At 35.1% G+C, this 13,827-nt stretch overlaps 1 protein-coding gene across 1 annotated transcript; it reads left to right on the forward strand.

The window, feature by feature from the left end:
• The first annotated feature begins 6,802 nt into the window (after positions 1–6,802).
• LOC133688397 (hexokinase-3-like) lies at positions 6,803–13,312 on the forward strand. The gene is made up of 9 exons (XM_062107875.1): positions 6,803–8,182; positions 9,968–10,118; positions 10,222–10,404; positions 10,813–10,887; positions 11,761–11,916; positions 12,022–12,120; positions 12,200–12,327; positions 12,479–12,560; positions 12,667–13,312. Exons 1-9 carry the CDS (start codon positions 7,911–7,913, stop codon positions 13,039–13,041), a joined length of 1,521 nt encoding a protein of 506 aa, XP_061963859.1. The 5' UTR covers positions 6,803–7,910; the 3' UTR covers positions 13,042–13,312.
• Positions 13,313–13,827: the final 515 nt, after the last annotated feature.

Genomic DNA, 13,827 nt, shown 5'->3' on the forward strand with positions numbered 1-13,827 from the left:
ATGGTGGAAGCGTGTAAAGCGTCGAAAATGATTTGTACCTGAGAGAAGAAAGGAAAGGAGCAAAATTAAAGGTAGAGAAGCGATTACTGTGTGAGTGGAAAATCCAAAAAATTGATGTAGAAGTGGTCACAATCAAATTAAAGTCACGAGTGGAATAGAATCAACCTCAAGTTGGGGGGTTCTCTTTCATTTTGGACCTGTTTTTGGTAAGAACATAACAGTACAGATGGCCTGACAGTGACTGCCACCCTCCTTCCATTATATGATCAGGTTCAAGGGAGGGAGATCACTTCACTGTGGGAAGCCAACGACTGGAAACCCCTCGGACATTGATATCTCCGGAGATACCAGGCTATTGAATAATGTCCACTTTTTGGTCGGCAGATTGCTGAAATCTTTCTTTCATTCATTCTAGAAACAGAGGGGGCCGGGGTGTTCAGACTAACAAGTCAAGGGTTTTCCTATTTGTGTCTCTGAATCATACGAGCTGTTGACTCCTACATAATAACCAGCTGCTTGATCATCAATCACTCGGCGTGTGTTTTGGGGAAACATTTCAGTGTTCAGTAGACCTATGATTCTTAAGATCAAAGAAGATGAGAGATGAAAAATCAATTTGAATACTCAATATCACGACATGCATGTTAATGTTAATAAACCATGAAATTGTTTTTTGAAAAAAATAAGTATGCCCTTTCGGTTTTTATCATAGCCACTTTATGCTACGCTATCCAACCTCTCATCTCTCGATGTAATTAATCGTACGAAATAAGCTAATTAATTATATAATGAGAAAATTGATTCAAATGAGCATGTTAAGTGCGCGTAGTAGTGTATTGTGATATCAAGAATCTAGAACTGTTTATCTTATTTTATTTCATGGTTTGTAATTTGGTATCCAATTAGTTTAATCAGGTACGGTGAAAATGATTTTTTTTTTTATTGCATAGAGTAGGTAGTATAGTTGAGCGCATCCACCATAAAAATAAAATTAAAAAAAATTAATTTTAAATTGAGTTGTTCGATTTAATTAACTTAACAAAGTAATATGTGACATGCTAACAAAATAATTCTTTAAAATAATGTAATCTTGAATGAAAAATAATGATTATATCAGTTAATTTACAAATCGGAACATAAGACGAGGCGGATCTAATAACTTTGTAATTGGGTTACACTTGAGAAGAATGAGGAGATGTTTGATCTTGTCAAGAAGTTAATAATGTCAAGTTATTTTCCATCGACAATAAGGCAATTAGGAAATTGATTGATCATCTGTTCAAGTTGCATTCGTTGAGTGGTAGGTTTCAATTCTTTACAAAAAGTTAAAAACGACCCAAAGATCCTACTTTGATATTGCGTGGACACTTGCAAGTTCAGATCAGTGATGGGATCTAGTTATGGGACTTCGAGTATGTGTGGAACGACGTATGTATAAATTAATTGTGTTTTTAAAAAATTTTAATTTTTTTATTAAAATTTAATATATTTTAGATCGATTTGATGTACTGATATTAAAAATAACTTTTAAAATATAAAAAAATATTATTAATATAAATTTTAACATGAAAAATTATTTAAAAAACCCGTAATTACATTCGCAAAAACTCTCTTAATCCTCCACTAATTTGAATTTTGTATGTTAGACATTTGTGGTAACACGCTAAAGATGAATAATGTACGTACTGAAGCTCGCTCGTACACAAATAGTATAGTAATAAAACAATATTGATAAGGAAAGGTTTCTTGCTGTTCATGGATTGGCCTGCTGTTAATTATTTTCAACATCGCATTTGCCACGAACTCATTATTTTACGGGCAAAAGCACCACTCCGAACCCCACGTCCATCCAATGGGGAGAAAAAATACGGCATGTTCATTGGGTATTGGACGAGTCATTGGAAACACGAGCACGGACAAGTAAACTCAAATCTTATTCCTCAATGTGTAGTTCATGTTCATTGGGTATTGGACGAGTCATTGAATTCTAAGTTTATTTTCTAGAATATTATTAATTTTAAAATTATTAAAAATTAATCTAATTATAAATTTTAAAATTTTAAGAAACTAGTTGAGGTGTGTTTTGTTAGAGAATAATATAAATTATATCTTGAAATCTTATCTAATAACTTAAGTTATTGCATTGAAATGATTCTTTGATATAATATTAGAGTTTTAATGACTAAACGGGCAAGAATTTGAATTTTACTATCTTTATTTATATAATAAAAATTAAACGCAAGTATTATAAGCTTAGCTTTCATTTAAAGTTATATATTAAAAAATAATATTAATTATATCTTAAAATTTTATCTAACAACTTATAAAATTTTATTTGAGATATTTTTTGACCGTACAAATATCCATAATTATATATATATATATATATAAAATCTCATATACGAGCAAGACTGTGTATGGCTTTTATATTGCCCCCAGTGTGTTACAAAATCACCAAACTTTCACTTTCGTTCTCCGCTGCTAGTCATGATTATGACCTGGCTCGATTATGATCATTGATTTCGCAGTGTTTGTCACAGCCATGGTCAACTCGACCTGTTAATGAAATGATGATTCCTGAGGCAGGTTTTTTATTATATTAGTATTTTAATCTTCTTAGGTTTTAGGGGGCGGGAGTTTTCTTCGATGCCTTAATTGTCCAGATATTGGAGACTTGAATCTCTTTTAGTTCCAGCGAATGATGACAGAGGTAAGATAGAAAATAAAAAACGCATTCTTTACACTTTGGCAGCCCAAAACGTCCGGTTGAATGGTCAAACATTCAGTTGAGTTCAAGACATCCGGTCGACTGCGATCGTATGTTTAGAATACTGGAGGTAAATGTTTTTGTAGCATGATCAAGAACAACAGTAACCATAAGCAAGATCATTTTTATTTAATGAATTGGGCTAAATAATAAGCAATATCTCATCCTATAAACATTAAATTAAGATGTAGAAACTTTAACCAAATGATTCATGTTATGTGAAAGTATTTAAACACTGTTTTAGAACATTCAGTGGCAAGCTCCTAGTTATAATATGTTCTTTAAAGTTAAACACACTAAGACTAATTTTACAGGTCCTGAAACTAATGATTATATAAACTTTTAATAGTTATAATTTCTAAAAACCTGACTATTCAAATTAAATCTCTCATAATTAATTTTTTTATTCTGTATCGACGTAGCTTGATGAGACACATGAAGAGATGGAATGCTTTTATAATAAGCCCACTTGACACCTAAAGGTGCTTTCTTTTTTCTTGATATATACAATGCTTCTTTCCATCTTTCTTCATAATTCATAACAAAAAATAAGCACTAATTGACAAAAACACAAACATGTGGATTAATTGTGGAGGAGAGCAACGCTGCAACCCCATAACAGTATAGAAATTAACAAATAAATAAATACCATCTTCTTGCCTGCTCGGGCATTCCCCCTCGATCGAGTACGATCCGCATGATAAAGAAATGCCAAAGGTATTCAAAAAGCATGCCATCCTAAAAGATATCCGGCCCGTGAGCACGCTATAAAAGCGATGACAAAGAATGGACATGCCATGGACACACTCAAATTTGAATGGTGGGATGCTGTGTTTTGTGCAGATTCAGGTTTGGTTTCCTGCAGCAACATTGCCAAGTTCTCATTGGTCAAACTTATGATCAAGAAAGGTGAATGATCCCAGATGTTAAAAATGGCATTACCTACTGTCAGGTCGTGGTCTCTTGGCTTAGTTTTAGATTTTGGTTGCGATACGGTCGCCGGTAGTCTTTATACAACGATCAAGCATGAAGTGTGTATATATATATAATTCAAATACCTAAAACTATATATAAATTAATTGGTATAAAACTAACCGATATTGGTGAATATATACATATATATATATAAGCTAAATTAAGAAAAGATAATAAAAAATTATAAATTTAAAATGTAATTTCTTTATGAACTTGATGCGGTGGGCATATATTATCGTTTTGCGATGAACTTTGCAGTTATCATCCTTGCAAAACATTCTATGTAGAAGGCCATTTTAACACAACATGCGTGTTCTAAAATCATGTATTTAGTACACAACTACCATTCAAATCATAGGTTCAAAGCTAGAGAGGGGGGGGGGGAGTTAAATTGTGGCATAGAGATCATATATATGTTATAGTATATGCTTAATTATATGATTGATGTCAGCATTAGAGCATAGTTTTGTTTTATGGTTATGGAATAATACATTTGGAATTAATTAATATATGAAAGTAATATAACAGGTACGCCAGCCATAGGAAGTTGATGTTAATGATTTAAATCATGTTATAAAACAATTGCAATCTGCTGTTTTAGTGATTTACTAATAATTGAGACTTTTAATTTAAAAATGAATAATTTGTTTGCTTTAATCTAAAGATTTTATAGTTTTTCAAGATAGATATTAAGAATTTTTAAATCAAAACTATAGAACTATAAATGATTAAAATATCTTTCGGTATTGTGATCTAACTGTGTTTTTTAAAATTTTTGAATGTTTTTTAAAAAGATATTAAATTAATATTTTTATAATATTTGTTTATGAAAAACTAAAAAGAAAATTAAAAAAAATTATTTTGATGCATTTTCAAGTAAAAAATACTTTAAAAAATAATACCTACAGCACTCTCAAATATGCTTTTAGGGTCCGTCTGTTACTATGTCAAGAATGTGTTTTTTTAAAATTTATTTTTTTATATTTTAGATTATTGAGTGTTTTTTAATTGTTTTAATGTGTTAAAATTAAAAATAAACTTTTAAAAATAAAAATTTAAATATATTTACAAATAATAATTATTATAATTTTTTCTAACTGACTGAAATAAACTACATGAAGTGTACAGAATGATAAAAGGGCCATGAATATCGATCACACCGCGGCAATTAATTAAGCAATTACCACTAATTATAAGTTGTAAGTAGTAATTAGTAATCTAACGTCAAGCTTATTGTGGGCCCCGGCTCACTGCAGAGCTGACATTTGATAATTGGTACAGTTTAACAAATCTCACGTGCTCAAAATCAGATGGAAATGCCAGCTATTTTCCAAGTCAACTCTTTCATTAGCATTGTACGGTCGAAAGTCACTGCAGCCCTGTGAAAAATAAAATATATATTGTATTGATACAAGTTTGGTTTGGTTAAAATAAAATAATTATTTAGGTTAAATTTATAGTTTGTTGAATTAATGATAGTTTAATTTAAAATATTGTAAATTAGAATTGATTTGACATAATTAAAAATAAAAATAAATTGAATTAATTATTTCAATTAATATTGTGTTGTATTTAATTTTGAATAAGTTAATTTTGTTTTTTTAAATAAAAAAACCATCAATTTAATATTTTTATGTGTTTTTTTAATAGTTTCAATGTGCTAATAAAAAAAATATTTTAATACAATTTTAATTAAAAAATACCTTTAAAAAACATATTAAATCACAATACTAAACGTGCCCTAACTCCCGGCACATCCATTAGGGTTCTTATGTAACTTCTCATACGAGCTTTGCCTGAACACATTTACAACACCGCGATACAGGAGTACTCAAAGCAGTAGCTCTAATTGAGAATAAAGTGCATATCAACCATTCCTGTCTTTGGGTTTTTTCTTAAAAAATAAAGTTGTTTGCTCACATTTCCTTTGCCATTTTTCCCCCGTTTCATCGGTTTTAATGCTAACAATTATATTTTCTGGGAACTAGTTCCTTTTTTCCAGAAGAGAAGGTAAATTAATTCTTAAAAACAGAAGATGGATGCTTAATTGCAAGCTGATTAGAAGGGTGGTTGCGTTCTTGAAATTTGATGCTCTCATCCGATTTACACCACATTGCAATTCCCGTCAGATTTCAGGAAATCAGGCCTCCAAATTGAAGGAAAAATAACCAAGTAAAAGAGAGAGAGAATATATAGAACTTGATCTTATTTTCCCAGCAAACAAACACATTTACCTGCCATCACAGTGTTGTAATAACAAATTATTATTTTAAAAAAAAAAACCTTAAAGATAAAGGATATTTCTGAAGACCACATGTTTATCAAGAATAAATTTATTTAAAATCACGGATTAAACAAATCATGTATAGTTGGAACATTTCTAGAGGTTCAAATACAGAAATATAAAATGATGAACAAATCCACCTATCAACTGTACTGAATTTTAAAAAACAGATTAGTTTTTTTTCCCAAGAACATTAGCAATTTAAAAGTCAAGAAACATGGAAAGTGCCATTATTGACTATTTAATCTTTAACTAACTCTGTCGAAGAAATCACAGTACGCAGCATGTTGTTTTGTTCAAACCCATGGCTGTTCTGGAAAGAAAAAAACAAAAGGCAACATGGTCAAGAGTCAAGGTAAATAATCTACTTTTATTATTAAAAGCTTAAATCTTGAGCAAAACGAAGACAGGTCGATCATTCAACTTGCAACCTGGAAGAACGCGAGTTCGTGACTCTCTTTCGTGAATATTAATAATAACATACAACACAGAGTCACAGACACTCCTACTGGTACAGTAGTGATGGGTTTTTTTTTCTTAATTATTAAATGATTATTCAGAAATAAAATGGGTGGGGGCACGCTCACGGATCCGGGTGGTGGCTTTTAGTTGTGCTGCGAGCACAGCTGGAATTAGCGGGACACAGCTGGCAGGTACGAGGGGGAGATACGCAGCTACCGTCGCCGTTGAATCTCTTTTTAATTTTCTTCGCTTTAAGAATCCTGCCTCGAAAATATGGCAATCCCGGCACCACTCTCTTTTATGCATGCATACAAACAGACAACAGGGTAACAAACCAAAGCAAAGGGCCCTCTCTCTCTCTCTCCCGAACCCACCTGCAGCATTTCTTTTATTGCCCATCCTGCCCTCTCCTTCCTGTTCTATCCCGGAGGTTCGTCCATCATTCATGGCGACGGAGGATGCTGGGTTGGTGTCTTGGAACTTGCCATTTGGATATTTAGTAGAGGATTACTAAAACGGCCTTGCCCCCTTCCCCGTTTCTTGAAGAATTATATTTTTCTCCGTTTTGGTTCCCATGACGCCCTGTTTTCTGTTCGAGCATCGACCATACATGAACACGAATTTCGATGGGAAAAACATGCATGCATTAAAGCGAAGTGGTCGGTGGAAGAGCCAAATCCATTCGCAAATGACACAACGAGATTAAAAAGAAAAAAAAATGATCTATGAATTCCGACACTATTTTTTTCTCACCGGACAGTGATAAGCAAGTTTACAACACGTCACACAATCGTCGATTGCAAAGGGCATTTCCTAGCCACCCCTACGGGGCTTATCTCCACACTGGAAAGGTCTTAATCAAGCGAGTCAAAGGCAATCAACACCGACGGCAATTACAGGCACCACCCCCACCAAAAAGCAGGAAAGCCCACGAGTCAAAATTCTCATTAACCTCAAAAATCTTCTCGTAAACGGTAATAAAATCTCCAAAAAGATACGCTACACAAAGAAGTCATTCTATACCACTAACAGTGGCAAATCTGTCATTTTAGTTCATATATAAGTACCGCTTCTTTTGTTAAAAAAAAATAAACCCATCCCCCTCTCCCTTTCTCCTCACCCCCTCAAAAACAACTCCTCCTAGCTCTTCCCTGTAAAATTCAATTAAAAAAAAAGGTGTCTTTTTTAAGCCCTTTCCTCGAGCAGTTCACCTTCAAAGAGCTTTCACCGGCGATTGTCCCCCGCCGCTGAATCCTCATCAAGTACCTAACCTTTTCCTACCCGGGTTTCATTCAGATAGTTCATGTACACAGCAAAGTTTCGATGTTTCACAATGAAACGGCGTTGGTTTACTGCTCTCTTGGATTGGTGAGGATATAGTAATAAGGAGGTAGGTGGAATAGTTTGATAAAAAGGTGGGTGATGGGGAAGGTGGCGGTGGGGGTGGCGGTTGGGGTGGCGGTGGCGGCGTGTGCGGTGGCAGGAGTGGTTGTGGGGAGGAGGGTAGGGAGTAGGAGGAAGTGGAAGAGAGTGGTGAGAGTGTTGGAAGAGCTAGAAGAAGCATGTGATACACCAGTTGGGAGGTTAAGGCAAGTAGTGGATGCTATGGCTGTGGAGATGCATGCTGGTTTGGCTTCTGAAGGTGGCTCTAAGCTCAAAATGTTACTCACTTTTGTTGACCATTTGCCTACTGGGTAATAATCTAATCTATCTCTCCCTTGTTGTTTTTGTTACTGGTTTCGACTTGTGAGAGCTATTAAGTGCGCCTGCGCGTGTTTTCTGTTTCATACTTGATTGACTGGCTGATTGCTGGTTGGTTTAGGAATCAAAAGGTGAATGATTGGTTGAATGGCACCTGTCACTTTAGTTTCTTTTGCTGATACTTGTTTGCCTAGTTGTCTTGGATTTGATAGGCTGTGATTGATTTTTATCTGATTTTTTTCTAGTTTGGTTATGCAAATTTCATTTTCGAGGTTGTTTGGTATTTTGGTCTTTTCGTGACGATTTTTGCGATCTTTTTCTGGGATGTTCAAGCTTTTTGTACTCTTAGCTATTTTTATCTTCCATTGAAATTTGATATAGTCAGGACAATTGTTTCCCATTGCTGTTTTGAAATGGTTTTCGAACATTTTTTCTTTGTTTTCTTGCAACTTGGACAGTCTTTCTCTGTGTTGTTTCTGTTTCCTGTGTTTCTTCACGCTTTCTGCCAAATTTGTCACTGTTAAAAGTGTTTGGTTGTTGAAGTTTTTTTTTTTTTTTGTTTTGATGTGATGTTCGGTCTATTTGCTGTTTTTTCCTTAATGTTGTATAAGTTTGTTTTTAAAATGTTAGGTGGGTTCCCTCGGTTAGATGATTCTGGTACAGTGGTTTTGGAATTGGGTTTATTTGTAAACGCCTGTGCTTTTGAATTATATATTCATGTCCTCGTATCTGTTGTTTTGACATATCATATTTGTAATGAATCGTCTTTTTCACTACTTGATTTGGGAATATTTTTGTCTCAAACAAAACTTTACACTTAAGTTTATAGAATCTAAATGTTCTCCTTCTATTCCCTTCTATTCTGATTTAAAATCTTATAGAACTGTTTGAGAAATTCTACGTGTTTAGGTTCCTCAATTGGAATCTGTTGTTTTTCATTTAGTCTTCTTTTCCAAGTGGACGGGATTGGTTGCTCAAAGAATCAGTGACAGAATCTGCATTGTATTCAATGAACAGAATTTTCATATCTGACGTGATTTACCAAAGGTTTTAAAAGTCCGTTGGGGCAAATACATAACTGCAATTTTTCTGTTGAAGCGCTGATTTGGTTAGAAACATATTAGTTGCATATTTCATGTTTTCGTAAGGAGTTCATGGTATCCATTGCTGAAACTGGCAGGCTGTACATGTGGTGCAAGCCCCCTTTTCTTTTTGAGGAGGGCTGACTGTTGAAAACTTGCAATGGCTGAAATTAGATCTTGGAATGGAGAGGGTATGTTTATAGTTGTTGATAGTGTTTAGCCTGTTTTTGGTACTGGTCTTTGAATCTTATATTAGCTAGAAGATTCAGGATCAAGTTACACCAGATTTGACCGTTGCCACTGTTATCCTGCATAAATTTGCCCTTTTTAGCCACAGTTGGTTTTGATCCTTTGCCCATGCATGCAATGCACATCAATTTAAAGTTTCTGAAGTGAAGAAAAAAAGACACTTTCTTGTCCATTCATGTAATGTAATTATCATTTGCAGCGATAAATGAGACAAATATGGACAGCCGATTAATTTCACAATTGGCATGCATTGTATTCATAACGTAAATGTATAATTACTAACTTGCTTGGGGGCCAATAATGGACTGTGCTTCTGTTTGTGTTTTTAAATTGCTCTTTTTTTTAATGATCAGTTATTGGAGTTGTACCTACTTTCAATTATGTGGTCTATATTTGTATTGTTTGCTTAGGTTGCCTTAGTAAATTGATTTTTGATGTTGTTGTCAGGAGTGAGATAGGAACTTATTATGCTCTAGATCTTGGGGGTACTAATTTTAGGGTCTTGCGGATTCAGCTAGGAGGTAGAAGATCTTCAATCTTGTCTCAAGATGTGGAGCGACAACCCATTCCCCAGCACTTGATGACAAGCACAAGTGAGGTGACTGAGTTTGCACTGCAAATACTCTTGCTATCTTAGGGCATGCTTGATTAAAGATCATCTGCTGATAGATGTGGCAGTTAATGTGCATTTTTGGCTACAGGATCTCTTTGATTTTATTGCTTCAACCTTAAAGCAATTTGTTGAAAAAGAAGAAAGTGGTTCCGAGCCTTCTCCAGTTAGAACAAGGGAGCTTGGGTTTACATTTTCTTTTCCAGTGAAACAGTCATCACTTCCTTCAGGGATCCTCATCAAATGGACAAAAGGATTTGCAATTGAAGACATGGTAAGCTAGATGATCTCTACCAAGAAAACTTTGTAAATGTTGACTGCATAATTGTTAGTTGCATGTCCTCCTGCTGGTGAGGCAAATATTTGGTTTTTCCGCTCCTTTTTGCTCTTCTCAATATGTCTATACATGTATCGTGCTGTTCTTAAGGGGCAGCAAGTGAAGAGTTGGAGTGCCCTGGTTGTGTGTTTTCATTGCATGTGATTTTAGGATGAGGAAAAATCTTAAAAACATAACTGGCCTGATAATGAGATTGCTCATTGTAAATATGTTTAAATGCAAGTGAAATGCTTCTATTAGTCAATCTGGAAGTTCTTATACATTTTAATCAAGTGACTATTATAAGTGAAGTTTTCTTTAGTTTTCCTATTTTTATTGAATGATTTATTGCACAAATGATTGCAGGTTGGAAAAGAGGTGGTTGAACTTTTAGAAGCTGCATTGGTCAGGAGTGGTTTAGATATGCGAGTCGCATTGCTGGTAAGCACTTTCTTCTCCTACGGAAGCAACATTGCTAATTAATTTCCTTTAACTAATATAAAAAGTCAATTATGGAGTTATTGCTATTTGAAGGTATTAGGATAAATAAAAAATTGGATGCTTTTTGGGCATATTTCAATTGGCATTATATTTTATCAGTCAAAAGTATGCCTTTTCTTTTTGGTACAGGAACTATTTTGCAGTCAAAAATATATACTATACCAAGTCAGTTGAGTTTTTTCCTTAGTTTACCGTAGTTTCATTTATGATCAGAACAAAAGAAGTTCTTGACCATCATGCAGACCACCTGTGAAGATTTTCCCTACCACTCACTTGCATGGAGTTTCTTTCATTGATATATTTGGTGCTTAATCATAAGAAAACATCTGCTACAGTAACCGGTGGGGTTTTACACATACCAGGATGTTGGATAGGTCACAGTTGATGATGTAATGTATGCAAAATAAAGTTCATCTTACATTTCTATTTGGATTGATCTAGAACTTAAGGATTGCCAGGTCTTGTATGCATAAATGCACAAATACCAATATGCTTGAGCCTGTGAACTTATTCCTTTGTTGATTTCAAATTTACCTTTTGTTGATAGTTTTTGTCTATCTGGATGTCTTTTTTGAACTGTCATTTCTTTAACTCTTGTGAGAGGGTGGTGCTTCAGACTGCCTTTTGTTAGTTAGACTTTCTTCATTTGCCTATGCTTCAGCCCCCCCCCCCCCCCCCCAAAAAAAAATAATAATAATAATAAATCTTGTGAGTTTTGTGCTTTACACTTCATTTGGATCAGGTGTGATTCTCTCTGTGATTTTGTTTAATGTATTAATGAAGGAAAAATGAGGTGCATTTTGTTTTGAACAGGTAAATGATACTGTGGGAACCTTAGCACTTGGACGTTATCATGATGCCGATACTGTTGCTGCTGTGATAATTGGAACAGGTACCAATGCCTGTTATTTAGAACGGGCAGATGCCATCATAAAGTGTCAAGGTCTGCTTACAACTTCTGGATACATGGTACCATTCTTTTGTCTCATTCAAGCATTTTCCTGCGATTAGCTTGAAAAATGATCCGTTATTAACCTTTCTCACTCGCATTATGCTGTTATCTTACTTAATTAGGTTGTTAACATGGAATGGGGGAATTTCTGGTCATCTCATTTGCCAAGAACTTCTTATGATATTGATTTGGATTCCGAAAGCCCTAACCCAAATGATCAGGTATACAGCAGTTGCTTAGGTTTTTGTTATTGATAACTATTAGGACCTGCTCACTGTTTTTTTTTGCAATTTGTTGCAGGGTTTTGAGAAAATGATATCAGGAATGTATCTCGGTGACATTGTTCGAAGAGTTATTCTCAGAATCTCGCTAGAGTCGGATATATTTGGACCTGTTTCCTCCAGATTATCAATCCCCTTTATTTTGCAGTAGGTTACAAATCTTTTGTGGACTAGGAGTTCCTTTAGCTGAACAAATGATTTAATCGTTGTATAAGTTTGTCCCTTGTCTTGATGTCGCATGCTTATTGTCATTTGAAGTTTCTAACCCGCTCATTTTCTTCTATTGCTTGTTAATCAGAACTCCTTTATTGGCTGCAATGCATGAGGATGACTCTCCTGAGCTGAAGAAAGTTGCTAAGATATTGAAAGAAACTTTGGAGGTAGATGGATCACATTTCCCCCCCATTCTTGTTGTATTAATTTAATGCTGCGATGGATTGACTAATTTGGTTCTTTTTTTCCCTCCAATGCATCTGTCAATTTCAGATTTCAGAGGTCTCTTTGAAAGTCCGAAAGCTTGTTGTAAGGATATGTGATGTCGTGACGTGTAGGGCTGCTCGATTGGCAGCTGCTGGCATTGTGGGAATCTTGAAGAAGATTGGACGGGATGGGAGCGGAGGCACTGGTGGAAGAAACAGGAGTGATGTTAAAATGAAAAGAACAGTTGTGGCGATTGAAGGGGGTTTATATACAAGTTATACAATGTTCAGAAAGTACTTGCATGAAGCACTGAATGAAATATTGGGAGATGTGGCCCAACATGTCATTCTCCAGGTTACAGAAGACGGATCAGGCATTGGCGGAGCTCTCCTTGCTGCCTCATATTCATCCTACAGTGTGGATGGCGTAAAGCTGCTATAAATATATATATTACTTATATATACATATAGCCCCCCCATTGTAAATGTAGAATTCTTTCAATATCTTTATATATATATATATATATATATATATATATATAAAGGGGTTTGTTGAGAAAGAAAAAAAAAGTCATCGTTAACGGTCCTCGTACCTCAATGTTCTTTGATTTTTTAACGTTTTTCTTCTCAAGTCGCCCGTGTATTGTTCATGGCGTTGTGAAAATTGTTCTTTGTTCATCACGAAATGAGAAAGTTGTCTTTACAGTGTTGAATTCTTAGTAATTTCGGGGCCAGCATCTCGAGGTTGTTTTTAAGATTTGGTGACCATTAGTCCCGCTGCTTTACTATCCAATATCGTTGACCAGAAACCCCGCCATTAACATTCCATCTGTCCTAGACATCTCCTGCGACTGTCACTATTTCCAGGCTTCACCACCATCACCGTTGACACATGGAACATAGACGTCAAAGTCCACAACTGCTGAGATTAGTGACGCACACTCCAAGTCTTTAGCAACCCTGTTCGTCCAGTTGTTATTCCCAGTTGACCTCGTATCCTCCACTATAAGTCTAAAAACAACAACGCCGCCTGCCCACTTGAACATCCACCAGATTTGTAGTCTCCTCCATAATGGTGACTCACGAGGCAAAAATATCTTATTATGGAGAAGTAAATGCAAGTATGTGGCCCTGTGTACTCGGCGCCTCTTCCTCCATAGTACGATGATGTAACACACGGCGATGTCATCATCGTGGGAAGATTTAGTGCCAAGATTCGAGAACCCCC

Source organism: Populus nigra, chromosome 1, assembly GCF_951802175.1.
Source record: "Populus nigra chromosome 1, ddPopNigr1.1, whole genome shotgun sequence".
NCBI classification, from domain to species: Eukaryota; Viridiplantae; Streptophyta; class Magnoliopsida; order Malpighiales; family Salicaceae; genus Populus; species Populus nigra.

What these genes read in the sequence shown, in the direction of transcription:
- LOC133688397 (XM_062107875.1), top strand. Translation starts at nt 7,911, where the DNA reads ATGGGGAAGGTGGCGGTGGGGGTGGCGGTTGGGGTGGCGGTGGCGGCG. An exon ending in TGATGACAAGCACAAGTGAG is followed by an intron (nt 10,119 to 10,221) that starts GTGACTGAGTTT and finishes TTTTGGCTACAG; the next exon opens with GATCTCTTTGATTTTATTGC. An exon ending in GATTTGCAATTGAAGACATG is followed by an intron (nt 10,405 to 10,812) that starts GTAAGCTAGATG and finishes AAATGATTGCAG; the next exon opens with GTTGGAAAAGAGGTGGTTGA.